This window comes from Coregonus lavaretus, assembly GCF_964263955.1.
Source record: "Coregonus lavaretus genome assembly, chromosome: 3".
Taxonomy (NCBI): domain Eukaryota; kingdom Metazoa; phylum Chordata; class Actinopteri; order Salmoniformes; family Salmonidae; genus Coregonus; species Coregonus lavaretus.
In genome coordinates this window covers 11442697-11462662 of record NC_139990.1, presented here as the reverse complement: position 1 = coordinate 11462662, position 19966 = coordinate 11442697, and the positions used below count along the sequence as shown (strand labels likewise).

General features: G+C 48.3%; 1 protein-coding gene across 3 annotated transcripts in view; it reads right to left on the bottom strand.

Annotated features, from left to right (window-relative positions):
• Positions 1 to 2066: 2066 nt before the first annotated feature.
• Positions 2067 to 19966, bottom strand: part of clasp2 (cytoplasmic linker associated protein 2) — a 66429-nt gene continuing 48529 nt past the window's right edge. For all 3 annotated transcript variants that reach the window (XM_084158497.1, XM_084158495.1, XM_084158496.1), the window contains 12 exons: positions 16956 to 17119; positions 16758 to 16836; positions 13650 to 13793; positions 13388 to 13531; positions 12957 to 13063; positions 12588 to 12729; positions 8805 to 8988; positions 7016 to 7212; positions 6810 to 6938; positions 6372 to 6578; positions 3886 to 4002; positions 2067 to 3696 (listed from right to left, as the gene is read on the bottom strand). In XM_084158497.1, the coding sequence (XP_084014623.1) occupies positions 3619 to 3696; positions 3886 to 4002; positions 6372 to 6578; positions 6810 to 6938; positions 7016 to 7212; positions 8805 to 8988; positions 12588 to 12729; positions 12957 to 13063; positions 13388 to 13531; positions 13650 to 13793; positions 16758 to 16836; positions 16956 to 17119 (1692 nt within the window). In that variant the 3' untranslated portion in view covers positions 2067 to 3618. The remainder of the gene's footprint in view (positions 3697 to 3885; positions 4003 to 6371; positions 6579 to 6809; positions 6939 to 7015; positions 7213 to 8804; positions 8989 to 12587; positions 12730 to 12956; positions 13064 to 13387; positions 13532 to 13649; positions 13794 to 16757; positions 16837 to 16955; positions 17120 to 19966) is intronic.

The window sequence follows — 19966 nt, the reverse complement described above, 5'->3', positions numbered from 1 at the left end:
ATTTACGTAAGTATTCAGACTGTTTACTCAGTACTTTGTAGAAGCACCTTTGGCAGCGATTACAGCCTCAAGTCTTCCTGGGTATGACGCTACAAGCTTGGCACACCTGTATTTGGGGAGTTTCTCCCCTTCTTCTCTGCAGATCCTCTCAAGCTCTGTCAGGTTGGATGGGGAGCGTTGCTGCACAGCTATTTTCAGGTCTCTCCAGAGATGTTCGATCGGGTTCAAGTTCGGGCTCTAGCTGGGTCACTCAAGGACATTCAGAGACTTGTCCCGAAGCCACTCCTGCGTTGTCTTGGCTGTGTGCTTAGGGTTGTTGTCCTGTTGGAAGGTGAACCTTCGCCCCAGTCTGAAGTCATGAGCACTCAAGGAGGTTTTCATCAAGGATCTTTCCCTCGGTCCTAACTAGTCTCCCAGTCCTTGCAGCTGAAGAACATCCCCACAGCATGATGCTGCCACCATTATGCTTCACCGTAGGGATGGTGCCAGGTTTCCTCCAGACATGACGCTTGGCATTCAGGCCAAAGAGTTCAATCTTGGTTTCATCAGACCAGAGAATCTTGTTTCTCATGATCTGAGAGTCCTTTAGGTGCCTTTTGGCAAACTCCAAGCGGGCTGTCATGTGCCTTTTACTGAGGAGTGGCTTCTGTCTGGCCACTCTACCATAAAGGCCTGATTGGTGGACTGCTGCAGAGATGGTTGTCCTGGAAGGTTCTCCCATCTCCACAGAGGAACTCTGGAGCTCTGTCAGAGTGACCATCGGGTTCTTGGTCACCTCCCTGACCAAGGTCCTTCTCCCCCGATTGCTCAGTTTGGCAGGGCGTCCAGCGCTAGGTAGAGTCTTGGTGGTTCCAAGCTTCCTCCATTTTGGTACCCTTCCCCAGATCTGTGCCTCGACACAATCCTGTCTCGGAGCTCTACGGACAATTCCTTCGACCTCATGGCTTGGTTTTTGCTCCGACATGCACTGTCAACTGTGGGACCTTATAGACAGGTGTGTGCCTTTCCAAATCATGTCCAATCAATTGAATTAACCACAGGTGGACTCCAATCAAGTTGTAGAAACATCAAGGATGATCAATGGAAACAGGATGCACCTGAGCTCAATTTCGAGTCTCATAGCAAAGGGTCTGAATACTTATGTAAATAAGGTATGTTTTTGTTATTTTGAATAAATTTGCTAACATTTCTAAAAACCAGTTTTCGCTTTGTCATTATGGGGTATTGTGTGTAAATTGATGAGGAAAAAAACATATTTAATCAATTTTAGAATACGGATGTAACGTAACAAAATGTGGAAAAAGGGAAGGGGTCTGAATACTTTCCAAATGCACTGTATTATCATTGTACTGGATTAAAATAAACAAGAGAATTCCATGAAGTTCGAGAGGAAATGTGAAAGGGTCCAAGGGACACCACACACTAGGGCCTGATTCACATTAAAGGGACGACCCAAACTGTTCCCTGCTGCCTTAGATATTTTCTTTTCACATTGTCTTTCCAGGACAGTTCCAGTAACTATGGTGGATGCATAACCAAGCCAGCCCAGTACAGTTTGGTTCTGGCCCTATGGTGTGAATCAGTCATATGCGTCCGGTCCTAATGGTCCTACCGCCTGTGGCTGGAGATGCAGATGGTCCAGGGTGGCTCGGCGGAGGGACAGAAGTCCTCGGCGTATGACTGCCAGAACATTAGTCAGCCAGTTCCTGAATCCCAGTGCCAAACACTCACCCACCCACTCACTCACACTACCATACTACAACTACCAGCTTCTGCTACTACAGCCTACTACTGAAGTTACCTCTCCCAACCACACATTCAGAGCCTAATACTAGGTTATAGTTCAGCTTCAGGTAGACTATATATTCTGCAGCTTTCAAGTTTAGACACATTCACACACACTGTCCAGCAGAAGTATCTTCCCTGTGCTGTGCTCTGGTCAATAATTACCAATTGATTCCAGTCAGTGTGCAAGGGGTAGGACTTGGGTTAATTGTAGAACGTGTGTGTGTGTGTTAGCAGAACGGTTGTCCCTCACAGTAACTGAGACAGAAACCATGTTTATTATGGTCTGTACAAGTTTGCTTTATTTTTCATTTTATTGTAAGCACAGCTTTGTAAATGCACTGAGGGAAACAACACAGTGAAAACTAGAATGTCACAAGAAGAGGGAGAGAATGACACAACAAGAGGAAGCAGAAGAGAGAAGAGGAAGAGGAAGAAGAGGAGGAGGGGGTGAAAGGTGACTTGACAGTTTCTCAGATCAGTAAATAATACGTCTCCCCGAAGAGAAACCAACGTGAGAGACTAGGGCACGCGCAACAGAAAAGAAAACAGATCAGGACGCAGAGCGCACACGCCCTTTAGGGACTCTCCTTAATGACGTCGTTATCGGATATTATTCCATTTTTTATAATATCATGTATAGATATATATCCACTAGGTGATAATAATAATAAGCCATGTCTGGTCATATTTTGATGTATATAAGCATTTCCCCCTCTTTCTGTTTGAAATGAGCTCATCGAAGACATGGCGGGAGCAGTGGAAGGTACCATGGAGTTCTCTGAAAGGGGCGGACATCATTAACTTAAATTTCACCCCCTCCCTTCTACAGTGACAGTTAATAGGTTCCGGATAAAAATATATTGTTAAAATCATCGTCATGCATAGCCAAGCACATTACGCCTCCTATACCTCACACTCACTGCCTACGTAGCTGCTAAGAGCAGTTATGATCTACTGTGACCCGCTTATGAGGGCTTATGAGCGTTAGTGCTGTGCAGGGAAGGTCGTACCATGTTCCCACTGCCACAGGGTGGAACCAGCACCATTCGACGGACAGAGAATGCTTAGAGCCGAAATTGCACCCTACTCCTTATAGTTTGACCAGAGCCATATGTGGTGGCACTATGTAGCTCTGGCCAAAAGTAGTCCACTACGTAGGGATTAGGGTGCCATTTCAGATTTGCCTTTAGAGTTTCAGGGGCTAAAACACACTCAACCACTATGACGAACAGGCTGACTGACCACAGATATACACCCCCCTCCACACACACACACACACACACGTGCTCCTCTACCCACTTCCCTCCCTCTATCTATTCGTCCTGGCTGGGGTGTGTGGCTACATCATGCTGCTGTTCGGGCCCCTCCCCTATTCTACTCAAAGCAGGAAGTTAAACCGTTAGCGTTGAGGCTTCAGAGTGAGTTCGGGGTCAGAGGGCGAGGTGTGTCGAGGTCAGGGGTGAATCTCAGAGTGCAGGTTGGATCTTCAACGTTAGTGAGGGGAACTACAACACTCCTCTCCTCCCAGAGTGCATTGCAGAGTGCACTGCAGTAGGCGACTTGGAGGTAATGGGAGGGTGTGTCCAGGACAGTGTGTGTGTCTCAGAGAGCCTTCTTATCAGCATGTTTATGTGTAAGCAGATGTACGTATAAGCGTATGTGTGATCATGTAAGCGCGTAAGTAAGTGCACATGTGTGTTCATGTATGCATATGAGTGTGTGTTTGTGCATCCATGTAAGAGTGTGTCCTTGTGTGTACGTGTTAAAAGTCTCCAGAGGGAGAGTGCAGCTCCATAGTTGTCCTGTGGGCTGTTCATCTGTTAGTCTGTTCTATAGGTTGTCTGCTGGGGGCTCACCACCACTGGAGCCGGACTGGGCACGCTTGATGTACACATTCAACAACTTCAACTTTAGAGAGAGAGAGAAGAGAGGCGGAAGAGAGTTACAGGGTTGTAGAACTGAAGCAGTTTTTCTGGAATCTTCCTGATCCAGTATTATAAAATGTACTGATTAATTTAAGAATGAAGTATGCTAGCGTGGATGTATTGGAACATAGATAATGGGTGTGGTTAGTAGAAAGTGGGCGTGGTCACTCACTTTGCTTACAGACAGTTGGTTGAGGTGAGGTTTTAGCTCCTCCCCTATGACTGCGTAGAGGGCCACCAGACAGAATACACAGGCCTTCCTCACACTGCTCTCAGAGTTGTCATAACCCTGCATAACATGACATGTGGGTTATATCCCTGATTAACATGACAGAGGGGTTATTAGCCCTGCATAAAATGACAGAGGGGTTATCACCCTTTATTACATGACAGAAGGGTTATAGCCCTCCATAACATGACAGTGGGTCATAACCCTGAATAACGAGGATGTGTGCTACCTTTATGTGTGTGTGTGACCTGTACGAGTGTGTGTGTGACCTGTACGAGTGTGTGTGTGACCTGTACGAGTGTGTGTGTGTGTGTGTGTGTATGACCTGTACGAGTGTGTGTGTGTGTGACCTGTACGAGTGTGTGTGTGTGTGTGACCTGTACAAGTGTGTGTGTGTGTGACCTGTACAAGTGTGTGTGTGTGTGACCTGTACGAGTGTGTGTGTGTGTGACCTGTACGAGTGTGTGTGTGACCTGTACGAGTGTGTGTGTGTGTGTGTGTGTATGACCTGTACGAGTGTGTGTGTGTGTATGACCTGTACGAGTGTGTGTGTGTGTGACCTGTACGAGTGTGTGTGTGTGTGTGACCTGTACAAGTGTGTGTGTGTGTGACCTGTACAAGTGTGTGTGTGTGTGACCTGTACAAGTGTGTGTGTGTGTGACCTGTACAAGTGTGTGTGTGTGTGACCTGTACAAGTGTGTGTGTGTGTGACCTGTACAAGTGTGTGTGTGTGTGACCTGTACAAGTGTGTGTGTGTGTGACCTGTACAAGTGTGTGTGTGTGACCTGTACAAGTGTGTGTGTGTGACCTGTACAAGTGTGTGTGTGTGTGTGTGTGTGACCTGTACAAGTGTGTGTGTGTGTGTGTGACCTGTACGAGTGTGTGTGTGACCTGTACGAGTGTGTGTGTGTGTGTGACCTGTACAAGTGTGTGTGTGTGTGACCTGTACAAGTGTGTGTGTGTGACCTGTACAAGTGTGTGTGTGTGACCTGTACAAGTGTGTGTGTGTGTGTGTGACCTGTACAAGTGTGTGTGTGACCTGTACGAGTGTGTGTGTGACCTGTACGAGTGTGTGTGTGTGACCTGTACGAGTGTGTGTGTGTGACCGGTACGAGTGTGTGTGTGTGACGAGTGTGTGACCTGTACGAGTGTGTGTGTGTGACCTGTACGAGTGTGTGTGTGTGTGACCTGTACGAGTGTGTGTGTGACCTGTACGAGTGTGTGTGTGTGTGACCTGTGCGAGTGTGTGACCTGTACGAGTGTGTGCGTGTGTGACCTGTACGAGTGTGTGCGTGTGTGACCTGTACGAGTGTGTGTGAGACCTGTACGAGTGTGTGTGTGTGTGACCTGTACAAGTGTGTGTGTGTGTGACCTGTACAAGTGTGTGTGTGTGTGACCTGTACAAGTGTGTGTGTGTGTGACCTGTACAAGTGTGTGTGTGTGACCTGTACAAGTGTGTGTGTGTGACCTGTACAAGTGTGTGTGTGTGACCTGTACAAGTGTGTGTGTGTGACCTGTACAAGTGTGTGTGTGTGTGTGTGACCTGTACAAGTGTGTGTGTGTGTGTGACCTGTACGAGTGTGTGTGTGACCTGTACGAGTGTGTGTGTGTGTGACCTGTACAAGTGTGTGTGTGTGTGACCTGTACAAGTGTGTGTGTGTGACCTGTACAAGTGTGTGTGTGTGACCTGTACAAGTGTGTGTGTGTGTGTGTGACCTGTACAAGTGTGTGTGTGTGTGTGACCTGTACGAGTGTGTGTGTGACCTGTACGAGTGTGTGTGTGTGACCTGTACGAGTGTGTGTGTGTGACCTGTACGAGTGTGTGACCTGTGCGAGTGTGTGTGTGACCTGTACGAATGTGTGTGTGACCTGTACGTGTGTGTGTGTGACCTGTATGAGAGTGTGTGTGTGTGTGACCTGTTTGAGAGTGTGTGTGTGTGAGACCTGTACGAGTGTGTGTGACCTATACGAGTGTGTGTGTGACCTGTACGAGTGTGTGGGTGACCTGTATGAGTGTGTGTGACCTGTACGAGAGTGTGTGTGACCTGTACGAGTGTGTGTGTGTGTGTGTGTGTCCTGTACGAGTGCGTGTGTGACCTGTACGAGTGTGTGTGTGTGACCTGTACGAGTGTGTGTGTGTGTGTGTGTGACCTGTACGAGTGTGTGTGACCTGTACGAGTGTGTGTGTGTGACCTGTACGAGTGTGTGTGTGTGTGACCTGTACGAGTGTGTGTGTGTGACCTGTACGAGTGTGTGAGACCTGTGCGAGTGTGTGTGTGTGTGTGAGACCTGTACGAGTGTGTGTGTGACCTGTATGAGAGTGTGTGTGTGTGTGTGTGTGTGACCTGTACGAGTGTGTGTGTGACCTATACGAGTGTGTGTGTGACCTGTACGAGTGTGTGTGTGACCTGTACGAGTGTGTTTGTTACCTGTATGAGTCCGGGGACTATCTCAGGCAGCATGCTGACTAGTCCATCGTGGGGGACCCGCTCTATAACTTTAGTCTGCATCTTGATGGCAGCCAGGTTGATGGGGTAGTCAGCTGACTGGATGATGGGACACAACACCTTGATACACTGGTCTGGACTGATGGACGACGCCAGCATGGCTGCAGTCTCCTCTGCCGCTCGCACCACCTACACAGGAACAGGGTTATAGTACCAGATTTATAATAGCTCCTATACACACACAGGAACGACAGTGGGAGAGTGAATGTATGTGTATGTGTGTGTGTGTATGTGAATGTGAGAGATTATTCCAGTGTAAATTTGTGCATGTGCAAGAGATTATATGGAGTGTGTGTATTATAAGGAGTGTGTGTGTGTGTACTTGTGTGTGCTATACAGAGAGAGAGTGTGTGTGTGTACCTCTTTCTGTGGGTCCTTGTGTGCCTCCAGGGCCTTCATGATGGTGAGTTCAGCATAGTTCTTAAACCTCCAGGGCTGGCGGCTCAGAATCTCCCTTAGAACACGCAGAGCTAATGCCCTAATCACATGCTGCAGAGGAGGGGAGAGAGAGTTTGGTCAAAGTGTGTTTGTATATGTATTGATGCACATAGTGTGTGTGTGTGTACCTCTCTGTCCCCCAGCGTCTCCAGTAGTAACAGGAGGATGGTTTTGAAGTGTTCATCCCAGGAGACCTGCAGGGTGTTTCCACGAATCAGCTTCAAGAGCTCACAAAGCGCTGCCTTCCTCTCCTCCACACGCTCATTGTGATTGGACAGCTCCTTCAACAGCTCAGACACTAGCTCCGATTGGTCAATGCTGCTGTCTGTCAGGGGCAATAGCCAATAGGGGTTGAGATACAGATACTGATTGACATCAATTTATCAATCACATATTACACTTCAATACATTGTGTGTGTGTGTGTGTGTGTGTGTGTGTGTGTGTGTGTGTGTGTGTGTGAGTGTAAATGAATATACAATACCAGTCAAAAGTTTGGACAAACCTACTCAATCAAGGGTTTTTCTTTATTTTTACTATTTTCTACATTGTAGAATAATAGTGAAGTCATCAAAACTATGGAATAACACATATGGAATCACGTAGGAACCAAAAAAGTGTTAAACAAACAAAAACAAAAAAGTAGCCACCCTTTGCCTTGATGACAGCTTTGCACACTCTTGGCATTCTCTCAACCAGCTTCACCTGGAATGTTTTTCCAACAGTCTTGAAGGAGTTCCCACATATGCTGAGCACTTGTTGGCTGCTATTCCTTCACTCTGTGGTCCAACTCATCCCATACCATCTCAATTGGGTTGAGGTCGGGGGATTGTGGAGGCCAGGTCATCTGATGCAGCCATCCATCACTCTCCTTCTTGGTCAAATAGCCCTTACACAGCCTGGAGGTGTGTTGGGTCATTGTCCTGTTGAAAAACAAATGATAGTCCCACTAAGCGCAAAACAGATGGGATGGCGTATCGCTGCAGAATTCTGTGGTAGCCATGCTGGTTAAGTGTGCCTTGAATTCTAAATAAATCACAGACAGTGTCACCAGCAAAGCACCCCCACACCATCACACCTCCTCCTCCATGCTTCACGGTGGGAACCACACATGAGGAGATAATCTGTTCACCTACTCTGCGTCTCACAAAGACACGGCGGTTGGAACCAAAAATCTCAAATTTGGAATCATCAGACCAAAGGACAGATTTCCACCAGTTTCTTGGCCCAAGCAAGTCTCTTCTTCTTATTGGTGTCCTTTAGTAGTGTTTTCTTTGCAGCAATTCAACCATGAAGGCCTGATTCACACAGTCTCCTCTGAACAGTTGATGTTGAGATGTGTCTGTCACTTGAACTCTGTGAAGCATTTATTTGGGTTGCAATTTCTGAGGCTGGTAACTCTAATGAACTTATCCTCTGCAGCAGAGGTGACTCTGGGTCTTCCTTTACTGTGGCGGTCCTCATGAGAGTCAGTTTCATCATAGCGCTTGATGGTTTTTACGACTGCACTTGAAGAAACTTTCAAAGTTCTTGAAATGTTCCAGATTGACTGACCTTCATGCCTTAAAGTAATGATGGACTGTCATTTCTCTTTGCTTATTTGAGCTGTTCTTGCCATAATATAGACTTTGTCTTTTACCAAATAGGGCTATCTTGTGTATACCACCCCTAACTTGTCACAACACAACTGACTGACACAACTCAAGGCAAAGGGTGGCTACTTTGAAGAATCTCAAATATAATATATATATTTTTGAACACTTTTTTGGTTACTACATGATTCCATATGTTTTATTTCATAGTTTTGATGTCTTCACTATTATTCTACAATGTAGAAAATAGTAAAAATAAAGAAAAATCCTAGAATGAGTAGGTGTGTCCAAACGTTTGGCTGGTACTGTATGTGTGTTTGTGTGTACCGTCAGTTTGCTGGTCTGATTCATCTAGTGAAGTATCTATCACGCTGTGTTTGAAGGGGGAGTCTGTGAAGGGGTCACGGGACCCCCGGGGAGAAGAGGAGAGCAGGGGGGTGTTGAGGAGAGACGTCTTGTTGTCCAGAGCAGTACGACCTCCATCCACCTGGTCAGCACCAGCAGTACCACCCTGAGGGAGGGGAAGAGAGGGGGAGAGAGGGAGAGGGAGACACACACAGGGGTTAGTGTGGTATGATTTAGACAGACGTAGACAGAAATGTAAGCGCTGTCAAGTGTTGTCATCGCATGCACGTGTGTGTGGGTTAGGTTAGGATTTTGATCATTCTGTGGATGCAGTGAGTAGAGATATGAGATCTGTTACAGTTCCTGTTAAGATTTCCACTCAAACCAGAAAACCCCCTGACGGGTCAGGTGATGGAGTCAGTTGAGCTCTGATTGGCAGGTTGATGATTGTGGGGGGGGGGGGGTTGGGGGGGTGGTCAGGTTTCAGACTGACCTATAGAGGAAATGTCAGCTTGGGCATAGCCCTTCCTTGGAACATACCATGGACAGGAGTGTTACAATAAATAACATCTCACATACTGTACACACTCGGACACACACACTACGATACTCCCATCACAACCTACACTATATATACAAAAGTATATGGACACCCCTTCAAATTAGTGGATTCGGCTATTTCAGCCACACCCGTTGCTGACAGGTGTATAACATCGAGCACACAGCCATGCAATCTCCATAGTCAAACATTGGCAGCAGAATGGCCTTACTGAAGAGCTCAGTGACTTTCAAAGTGGCACCGTCATAGGATGCCACCTTTCCAACAAGTCAGTTCGTCAAATTTCTGCCCTGCTAGAGCTGCCCCGGTGAACTGTAAGTGCTGTTATTGTGAAGTGGAAACGCCTAGGAGCAATAACGGCTCAGCCGCGAAGTGGAAGGCCACACAAGCTCACAGAACTGGACCGCCGAGTGCTGAAGCGCGTAGCTTCACAAGCTCCCAACACTCACCACCGAGTTCCAAACTGCCTCTGGAAGCAACGTCAGCACAAGAACTGTTCGTTGGGAGCTTCATGAAATGGGTTTCCATGGCCGAGCAGCCGCACACAAGCCTAAGATCACCATGTGCAATGCCAAGCGTCGGCTGGAGTGGTGTAAAGCTCGCTGCCATTGGACTCTGGAGCAGTGGGAACGCGTTCTCTGGAGTGATGAATCCCGCTTCACCATCTGGCAGTCCGATGGACGAATCTGGGTTTGGCGGATGCCAGGAGAACGCTACCTGCTCCAATGCATAGTGCCAACTGTAAAGTTTGGTGGAAGAGGAATAATGGTCTGGGGCTGTTTTTCATGGTTCGGGCTAGGCCCCTTAGTTCCAGTGAAGGGAAATCTTAATGCTACAGCATACAATTACATTCTAGATGATTCTGTGCTTCCAACTTTGTGGCAACAGTTTGGGGAAGGCCCTTTCCTGTTTCAGCATGACAATTCTCAGTGCACAAGCGAGGTCCATAAAGAAATGGTTTGTCGAGATTGATGTGGAAGAACTTGACTGGCCTATACAGAGCCCTGACCTCAACCCCATCAAACACCTTTGGGATGAATTGGAATGACGACTGCGAGCCAGGCCTAATTGCCCAACATCAGTGCCCGACCTCACTAATGCTCTTGTGGCTGAATGGAAGCAAGTCCCCGCAGCAATGTTCCAACATCTAGTGGAACGCTTTCCCAGAAGAGTGGAGGCTGTTATAGCAGCAAAGGGGGGACCAACTTGTCGAACAATGAGATGTTCGACGAGCAGGTGTCCACATACTTTTGGTCATGTAGTGTATTTTAACCTGTAAAAATACTGAATGTGGTATTTTTCCCCTGATATTAGCTTACCCCCACCAGATAAAAAAAGCTATTTCCTGTGAAATCCACATTGTTAGAAAGGTAGGGATGAGATGCTTTGACCCCAGACAGTGTGATAACAGTTAGGGTCAGAAGGTTATGGGTTTCAGTGTCTCACACACACACGCACGCACGCACACATGCTACAGGGGGAGTGGCAGGACATACAGTGGGGGAAAAAAGTATTTAGTCAGCCACCAATTGTGCAAGTTCTCCCACTCAACTATGACAGACAAATTGAGCATTTTTTCCCCAGAAAATCACATTGTAGGATTTTTAATGAATTTATTTGCAAATTATGGTGGAAAATAAGTATTTGGTCACCTACAAACAAGCAAGATTTCTGGCTCTCACAGACCTGTAACTTCTTCTTTAAGAGGCTCCTCTGTCCTCCACTCGTTACCTGTATTAATGGCACCTGTTTGAACTTGTTATCAGTATAAAAGACACCTGTCCACAACCTCAAACAGTCACACTCCGAACTCCACTATGGCCAAGACCAAAGAGCTGTCAAAGGACACCAGAAACAAAATTGTAGACCTGCACCAGGCTGGGAAGACTGAATCTGCAATAGGTAAGCAGCTTGGTTTGAAGATATCAACTGTGGGAGCAATTATTAGGAAATGGAAGACATACAAGACCACTGATAATCTCCCTCGATCTGGGGCTCCACGCAAGATCTCACCCCGTGGGGTCAAAATGATCACAAGAACGGTGAGCAAAAATCCCAGAACCACACGGCGTGACCTAGTGAATGACCTGCAGAGAGCTGGGACCAAAGTAACAAAGCCTACCATCAGTAACACACTATGCCGCCAGGGACTCAAATCCTGCAGTGCCAGACGTGTCCCCCTGCTTAAGCCAGTACATGTCCAGGCCCGTCTGAAGTTTGCTAGAGTGTATTTGGATGATCCAGAAGAGGACTGGGAGAATGTCATATGGTCAGATGAAACCAAAATAGAACTTTTTGGTAAAAACTCAACTCGTCGTGTTTGGAGGACAAAGAATGCTGAGTTGCATCCAAACACCATACCTACTGTGAAGCATGGGGGTGGAAACATAATGCTTTGGGGCTGTTTTTCTGCAATGGGACCAGGACGACTGATCCGTGTAAAGGAAATAATGAATGGGGCCATGTATCGTGAGATTTTGAGTGAAAACCTCCTTCCATCAGCAAGGGCATTGAAGATGAAACGTGGCTGGGTCTTTCAGCATGACAATGATCCCAAACACACCGCCCGGGCAACAAAGGAGTGGCTTCGTAAGAAGCATTTCAAGGTCCTGGAGTGGCCTAGCCAGTCTCCAGATCTCAACCCCATAGAAAATCTTTGGAGGGAGTTGAAAGTCCGTGTTGCCCAGCGACAGCCCCAAAACATCACTGCTCTAGAGGAGATCTGCATGGAGGAATGGGCCAAAATACCAGCAACAGTGTGTGAAAACCTTGTGAAGACATACAGAAAACGTTTGACCTGTGTCATTGCCAACAAAGGGTATATAACAAAGTATTGAGAAACTTTTGTTATTGACCAAATACTTATTTTCCACCATAATTTGCAAATAAATTCATAAAAAATCCTACAATGTGATTTTCTGGATTTTTTTCTCTCATTTTGTCTGTCATAGTTGACGTATACCTATGATGAAAATTACAGGCCTCTCTCATCTTTTTAAGTGGGAGAACTTGCACAATTGGTGGCTGACTAAATACTTTTTTTCCCCACTGTATCTGGTGTCAGGGACATACTGTGTATGTGTGTGTGGGGTTGTGTATGTGGAGGCTTAACCCCCCCAGAATCCACCTGACAGACTATAAATAATCATTTCTAAGACACATCCCATCATGTCGGTTCTACATACACACACTCTCTCTCTCCCCACCTCCTCTCCTTCTCTCCGTCTGACCGGTTCATTCATGTCTTCCTGGCTACGGACGGAGAAGTTCTGGATGGCCTCTGTAACTCCTCTCAGACTACTGTAGATGTCCTCTGAGTTCATGTTCTCTGTGTCGTATTCAAACGCACTGCACACAACAACACATCAGTCATATTACCATCACAATAGGTCAACATTATATGAGTGTGTGGGTGTGTGTGTTACCTAGGTGTGTTCTGAGGTCTGTGTGTGTTACCTGAATGTGGATGAACTTTGGGAGGTGTTTGTGAGTGTTACCTTGGGTAAGGGTGTTGGAGGTGTGTGTTTGTGTAACCTGGGTCTGCGTGTACATTGGGTGGTGTGTGTGTGTGTTACCTGGGTAAGGATGTGTTCTGTGATGTGTTGGTAGGAGAGGTGAGGGGGCTGGACCAGCTGGCAGGAGAGCGGGGGGTGTGGCGTGTCAGAGGGCTTCCTATCGGGGCCTGGGGGAGAGAGTAACACATAATAGCATCAATTCCTCAAGTACATACTAGGGCCTTTTAGTTTCCCACTGTTTTCTCGGGCCTGATCAGTTCTTATACGTCTATAACCAACTCCTAAGATCCTTCATCAGGCCAAGCTGGGAGGGGTACAGCCAAGGCCAGGTGTAGTTACCTGCTGGGAGGGGTACAGCCAAGGCCAGGTGTAGTTACCTGCTGGGAGGGGTACAGCCAAGGCCAGGTGTAGTTACCTGCTGGGAGGGGTACAGCCAAGGCCAGGTGTAATTACCTGCTGGGAGGGGTACAGCCAAGGCCAGGTGTAATTACCTGTGCAGCGTTGCCTGTGTTCCTCAGGTGGTTCTGTAGCAGTTTGGTGGCGCCATCCTGGAAGGTCTTGGGCAGAGCTGCCAGCAGCATGGTGAACTCTGGAGTGTTCAACTGGAACAACGAGATCAACACTGACTGGGCAGCCTGGAACACACACACACACACACACACACACACACACACACACACATCAGAAACCAATCAAAGTTCGCTTCAACCAATAATCAACTAATTGCAGCATACAGAAATGTGTGTACAGTACCTTCCTGACGTCGGAGCTCTTGGGCTCTGTGGTCCAGGTGATGATGCGAGACACAGCCAGGCGCGTCTCACTGGAGTTGACAAAGTCCTGAGGCTCCATCTGCAGGGTCAAGGTCTCAATGTACTTCAGAATGGCCACCTTCACCTGGACACAACATACACACAGAGACACACACACATTCATAGTATAAAGGTTAGACAACCCACTCATACACACACACAAACATTTTCTGTCTGTGTGGATCATGGATCATCCCAGGAGTTTCCTAACTCTGGGCTGAAACTAGTTCTAGTTAGAGCCAGTTCAAGTTTGAGCTACTCAGCGATACAAAGTAAACATCCGCAACAACAAAGAGGGTGCAGTAAGATGCTAATCTCCTTCGCAGTTGTAGTCACGCAGCTATCATGGGGGGGAGAAACCAATAAAGACAAATGAGAACTAGAGGAAAAAGAGCCACCATTCACATTCGTTCTTCGTTCTCACATTAGTTATTCTCTTTTACAGTATTTTCATTCCTTTAAATGTATTTTTTCTCTCTCCATCTCTCAGTCTCACTCTTCCTCTATTAAAAACACCTCATCGACCGACCGCCTGCTCCTCAATGTGCGCGTCATAAAAATGCTCCCCCCTGAGCGCACTGACCTGGGAAGATTGGTTCCAGGCTGAGACCTGCTCGTTCAGAGAGCAGCAGGCGTGGTGCCACCTGGGGGCTCTCGTGGCAGGGGGGAGCAATTTAACGTTGCGCCGCATGGTTCTTGAAGCAGGGGGAATCAATTTAACGTTGCGCCGCCCACAACACGTTCCCCTCCTCCCCACAGGCTTAGAGAGAGAGAGGAGAGGAGAGCACCGCATCAGAGAGAGAGGGAGGGGGGCGTGGGAGGGGAGAGAGAGGGGGGGGGGGAGAGGCGGGGGGAGGGAGAGAGGAAGTGGGGGAGAAGAGGGAGAAAGGGAGAGGAAGGTTGGGAGAGAGAGAGGAGAGGTTAGAGGAGAAGTGAGGAAGGGTAGAGGAGGGGAGGAAGGGTAGAGGAGGGGAGGAAGGGGAGAGAAGGGGATGAAGGGGAGAGGAGGGGAGGAAGGGTAGAGGAGGGGAGGAAGGGTAGAGGAGGGGAGGAAGGGTAGAGGAGGGGAGGAAGGGGAGAGGAGGGGAGGAAGGGTAGAGGAGGGGAGGAAGGGTAGAGGAGGGGAGGAAGGGGAGGAAGGGTAGAGGAGGGGAGGAAGGGTAGAGGAGGGGAGGAAGGGGAGAGGAGGGGAGGAAGGGTAGAGAAGGGGAGGAAGGGTAGAGGAGGGGAGGAAGGGGAGAGGAGGGGAGGAAGGGGAGAGGAGGGGAGGAAGGGGAGAGGAGGGGAGGAAGGGGAGAGGAGGGGAGGAAGGGGAGAGGAGGGGAGGAAGGGGAGGAAGGGGAGAGGAGGGGAGAGGAGGGGAGGAAGGGTAGAGGAGGGGAGGAAGGGTAGAGAAGGGGAGGAAGGGTAGAGGAGGGGAGGAAGGGGAGGAAGGGGAGAGGAGGGGAGGAAGGGTAGAGGAGGGGAGGAAGGGTAGAGGAGGGGAGGAAGGGGAGAGGAGGGGAGGAAGGGTAGAGGAGGGGAGGAAGGGGAGAGGAGGGGAGGAAGGGTAGAGGAGGGGAGGAAGGGGGGAGGAGGGGAGGAAGGGTAGAGGAGGGGAGGAAGGGTAGAGGAGGGGAGGAAGGGTAGAGAAGGGGAGGAAGGGGAGAGGAGGGGAGGAAGGGGAGAGGAGGGGAGGAAGGGTAGAGGAGGGGAGGAAGGGTAGAGGAGGGGAGGAAGGGGGGAGGAGGGGAGGAAGGGTAGAGGAGGGGAGGAAGGGTAGAGGAGGGGAGGAAGGGTAGAGGAGGGGAGGAAGGGGAGAGGAGGGGAGGAAGGGTAGAGGAGGGGAGGAAGGGGGGAGGAGGGGAGGAAGGGTAGAGGAGGGGAGGAAGGGTAGAGGAGGGGAGGAAGGGTAGAGGAGGGGAGGAAGGGGAGAGGAGGGGAGGAAGGGTAGAGGAGGGGAGGAAGGGTAGAGGAGGGGAGGAAGGGTAGAGGAGGGGAGGAAGGGTAGAGGAGGGGAGGAAGGGTAGAGGAGGGGAGGAAGGGTAGAGGAGGGGAGGAAGGGGAGGAAGGGTAGAGGAGGGGAGGAAGGGGAGAGGAGGGGAGGGGAGGAAGGGTAGAGAAGGGGAGGAAGGGGAGAGGAGGGGAGGAAGGGTAGAGGAGGGGAGGAAGGGGAGAGGAGGGGAGAGGAAGGGAGGAAGGGGAGAGGAAGGGGAGAGGAGGGGAAGGAGGGGGAGAGGAGGGGAAGAAAGGGGAGATAGGGGGAGGGAGGAAGAGGATGTAGGGGAGGGAGATAGGGATGGAGAGAGGAGGCAAGACAGACAGACGGACACACACGGAGACAGGGAGCAAGTGCATAGAGCAACGAGGAAGAGGGGAGTGAGGGAGGATGGGAGAATAACAAGGGATGAGAGGAGTGAAAACGACATAAGAAAATTGAGAGAAGGAAAAGCAAGGGAAGGTGAGGTGAAGAGTGAACGAGGGAGGAGAAGATGGAGGAAGGGGATGTAATGAAAGTGAAGGATGGAGGTGGGGAGGGGAAAGGGGAGAGGAAAGGGAGGGAGCAAACAAGTGTATAAAGGGAAACACAAGGAGAGAGGAGGGAGGAGAAGATGGAGGAAAGGGAGGGGGAGGGAGGGAGGGGAGAGGATAGAGGGAGGCAGCGAGGAAGGGGAGGTGAGGCGGGCTCAGACTGCAGAGAGCAAAGCCAGTGGTTGGCGGATTTAATTGGAGGCATATCAGTCGCTATACAATCAGAGTCCAGGGATTGGGTGGGTAGGGAGCGGAGCCAGTGTTAAACAGCCGTGAGGTCAGAAAAGTGGTTACCATGGTTACTGATACAATAGTTACCGTGGTTACTGAGACAGTTGGTGAGTCTGGCGACTGAGAGGCTGTCCCTGTCTTTCAACCCTCCCTACATCCCTTTCACTCTCCCTTCCTCTTCTCTCATTGTCTCTTCTCACTCTGTCCATCGCTTTCTTCATACATAGAACACACACACACACACATAAAACATCTACCCCCCTACACAGACACAGACAGAGACAGACACACACACACAGCTGTGTACCTTGAGGTTGGGTGTCTGAGTCTGGTCCACAGTGAACCTCATGAGGATAGTGAACTGGAGGTCATTGGGGAAAGACTCTCTGTAGGGGAGATAACACACACACACGTTATAGATACACACATTACAGACACACACACACGTAAGATATACGCACACACAAACTGTACAAACACACACGTTATACACACACACACTGACCGTGTGATGTCCAGTGCTCTCTGGACCTTGGCCTGTACTGATCCCAGTAGGTCAGCTCCCATCTTCTTCAGCAGCTGGGTGAGCAGGACGAACAGCCAGTCCTGCAGGTCTTCTTTATGCACCAGGACAAAGTCCACTAGGGTCTCTAAGAACATACTGAACACCTGGGGAGAGACAGGGGACATTAGTTACACACACACACACACACACACACTACAGTGAGGGAAAAAAGTATTTGATCCCCTGCTGATTTTGTATGTTTGCCCACTGACAAAAAAATGACCAGTATATAATTTTAATGGTAGGTTTATTTGAACAGTGAGAGACAGAATAACAACAAAAAAATCCAGAGAAACGCATGTCAAAAATGTTATAAATTGATTTGCATTTTAATGAGGGAAATAAGTATTTGACCCCCTCTCAATCAGAAAGATTTCTGGCTCCCAGGTGTCTTTTATACAGGTAACGAGCTGAGATTAGGAGCACACTCTTAAAGGGAGTGCTCCTAATCTCAGCTTGTTACCTGTATAAAAGACACCTGTCCACAGAAGCAATCAATCAGATTCCAAACTCCACCATGGCCAAGACCAAAGAGCTCTCCAAGGATGTCAGGGACAAGATTGTAGACCTACACAAGGCTGGAATGGGCTACAAGACCATCGCCAAGCAGCTTGGTGAGAAGGTGACAACAGTTGGTGCGATTATTCGCAAATGGAAGAAACACAAAAGAACTGTCAATCTCCCTCGGCCTGGGGCTCCATGCAAGATCTCACCTCGTGGAGTTGCAATGATCATGAGAACGGTGAGGAATCAGTCCAGAACTACACGGGAGGATCTTGTCAATGATCTCAAGGCAGCTGGGACCATAGTCACCAAGAAAACAATTGGTAACACACTACGCCGTGAAGGACTGAAATCCTGCAGCGCCCGCAAGGTCCCCCTGCTCAAGAAAGCACATATACAGGCCCATCTGAAGTTTGCCAATGAACATCTGAATGATTCAGAGGAGAACTGGGTGAAAGTGTTGTGGTCAGATGAGACCGAAATCGAGCTCTTTGGCATCAACTTGCCTATGACCCCAAGAACACCATCCCCACCGTCAAACATGGAGGTGGAAACATTATGCTTTGGGGGTGTTTTTCTGCTAAGGGGACAGGACAACTTCACCGCATCAAAGGGACGATGGACGAGGCCATGTACCGTCAAATCTTGGGTGAGAACCTCCTTCCCTCAGCCAGGGCATTGAAAATGGGTCGTGGATGGGTATTCCAGCATGACAATGACCCAAAACACACGGCCAACGCAACAAAGGAGTGGCTCAAGAAGAAGCACATTAAGGTCCTGGAGTGGCCTAGCCAGTCTCCAGACCTTAATCCCATAGAACATCTGTGGAGGGAGCTGAAGGTTCGAGTTGCCAAACGTCAGGCTCGAAACCTTAATGACTTGGAGAAGATCTGCAAAGAGGAGTGGGACAAAATCCCTCCTGAGATGCGTGCAAACCTGGTGCTAACTACAAGAAATGTCTGACCTCTGTGATTGCCAACAAGGGTTTTGCCATCAAGTACTAAGTCATGTTTTGCATAGAGGTCAAATACTTATTTCCCTCATTAAAATGCAAATCAATTTATAACATTTTTGACATGCGTTTTTCTGGATTTTTGTTTTGTTATTCTGTCTCTCACTGTTCAAATAAACCTACCATTAAAATTATAGACTGATCATGTCTTTGTCAGTGGGCAAACGTACAAAATCAGCAAGGGATCAAATACTTTTTTCCCTCACTGTATATAAACACACACACTCATGTACACACGCACAAATAAACACACACTTAGAAGAGACAGAGGAACATTTTTCATGCACACAAACATGAGTGACACACACAGGTACTATGGGATAGTCTGAGGGAAGCAACTCCATTCACTTATCAATTAACCAACCAACCAACCACTCACTCACTCCAGTCAGCGTGCAGCAAGCAGAATGATGTTTTACCAATACACAATCAATATTCAGTATTCACTAAACACACATGCTGATTGGCTGTCACCTGCAAAACAGCAGGGACTCAGACACCAATCACAGGAGGGCGTGATGATGTCATAGTGACTGCTGTGAGCTATGACATCACCGGGTCGGTTAGTGAGTGAGTCTGTGGTTGCCTTGGAAACCATTAAATTAGCCGCCCAGTCAGTTTACCATTCGCCAGATCAATCAATGAATTCGAGATTAGTCTCCAATCAGAGTACCAGGTTAGTGTCACAACCACACAAGCGTTAATCAAACGTTAATTGAACGTAAAATAAACGTTGTCCAGACTTACTCTCTACAGAGAGTTCCAAAGGAGAGGCATGGAGGAGAGAGAAACATACAACAGTTAGCATCCTGGGAAGCACACACACACACACACACACACGTCCCGGATTTTGGCCCTTTGTCCCTCAACCAAACAATCTTGTCCCGTATTTTATCAACAAATCCAAACACCACAAATGTTCGATTTGTCCTATATTTCAGCCAGACATTCCATCTGGTCTCTTGCAGTCACGTTGCGCTTATGAAAAGATAGGCCTGTATATCATCAGGATGTGGTACTGGTGATGCTAAACTCTTCTCCAATCGTTGTTGAGATCTGATATTCTGCGCAGCGCAAGACGAGATGTAGGCCAATGTCATGGCCTATCGTCAACCAATGACATTTTTCAAATCCTTTCGGGCCAAATTCCAGCTAAACTTGGAGGACAGTTAGGCCTTACTACTTACAAAAAGCGTGCTTCTGATGAGGAGCTATAAAAGTAAGTAAATAGCCGTATTAGACTTGTGAGGCTCTCCAGTCTCATTAGTTGCTCATTCAACATATTTGCAGCTACTTCACTCACTCGTTTTAAAAAAAGTCTCTCTTCCTAACTATTTTAAATTCCCTGAGACCAACCAGAAATGTTTTCTTGGCTAAATATTCCCAGATTTTCATAAAACAGCCACACGTGGTCTCTTGTTTCTGCATCACCAGA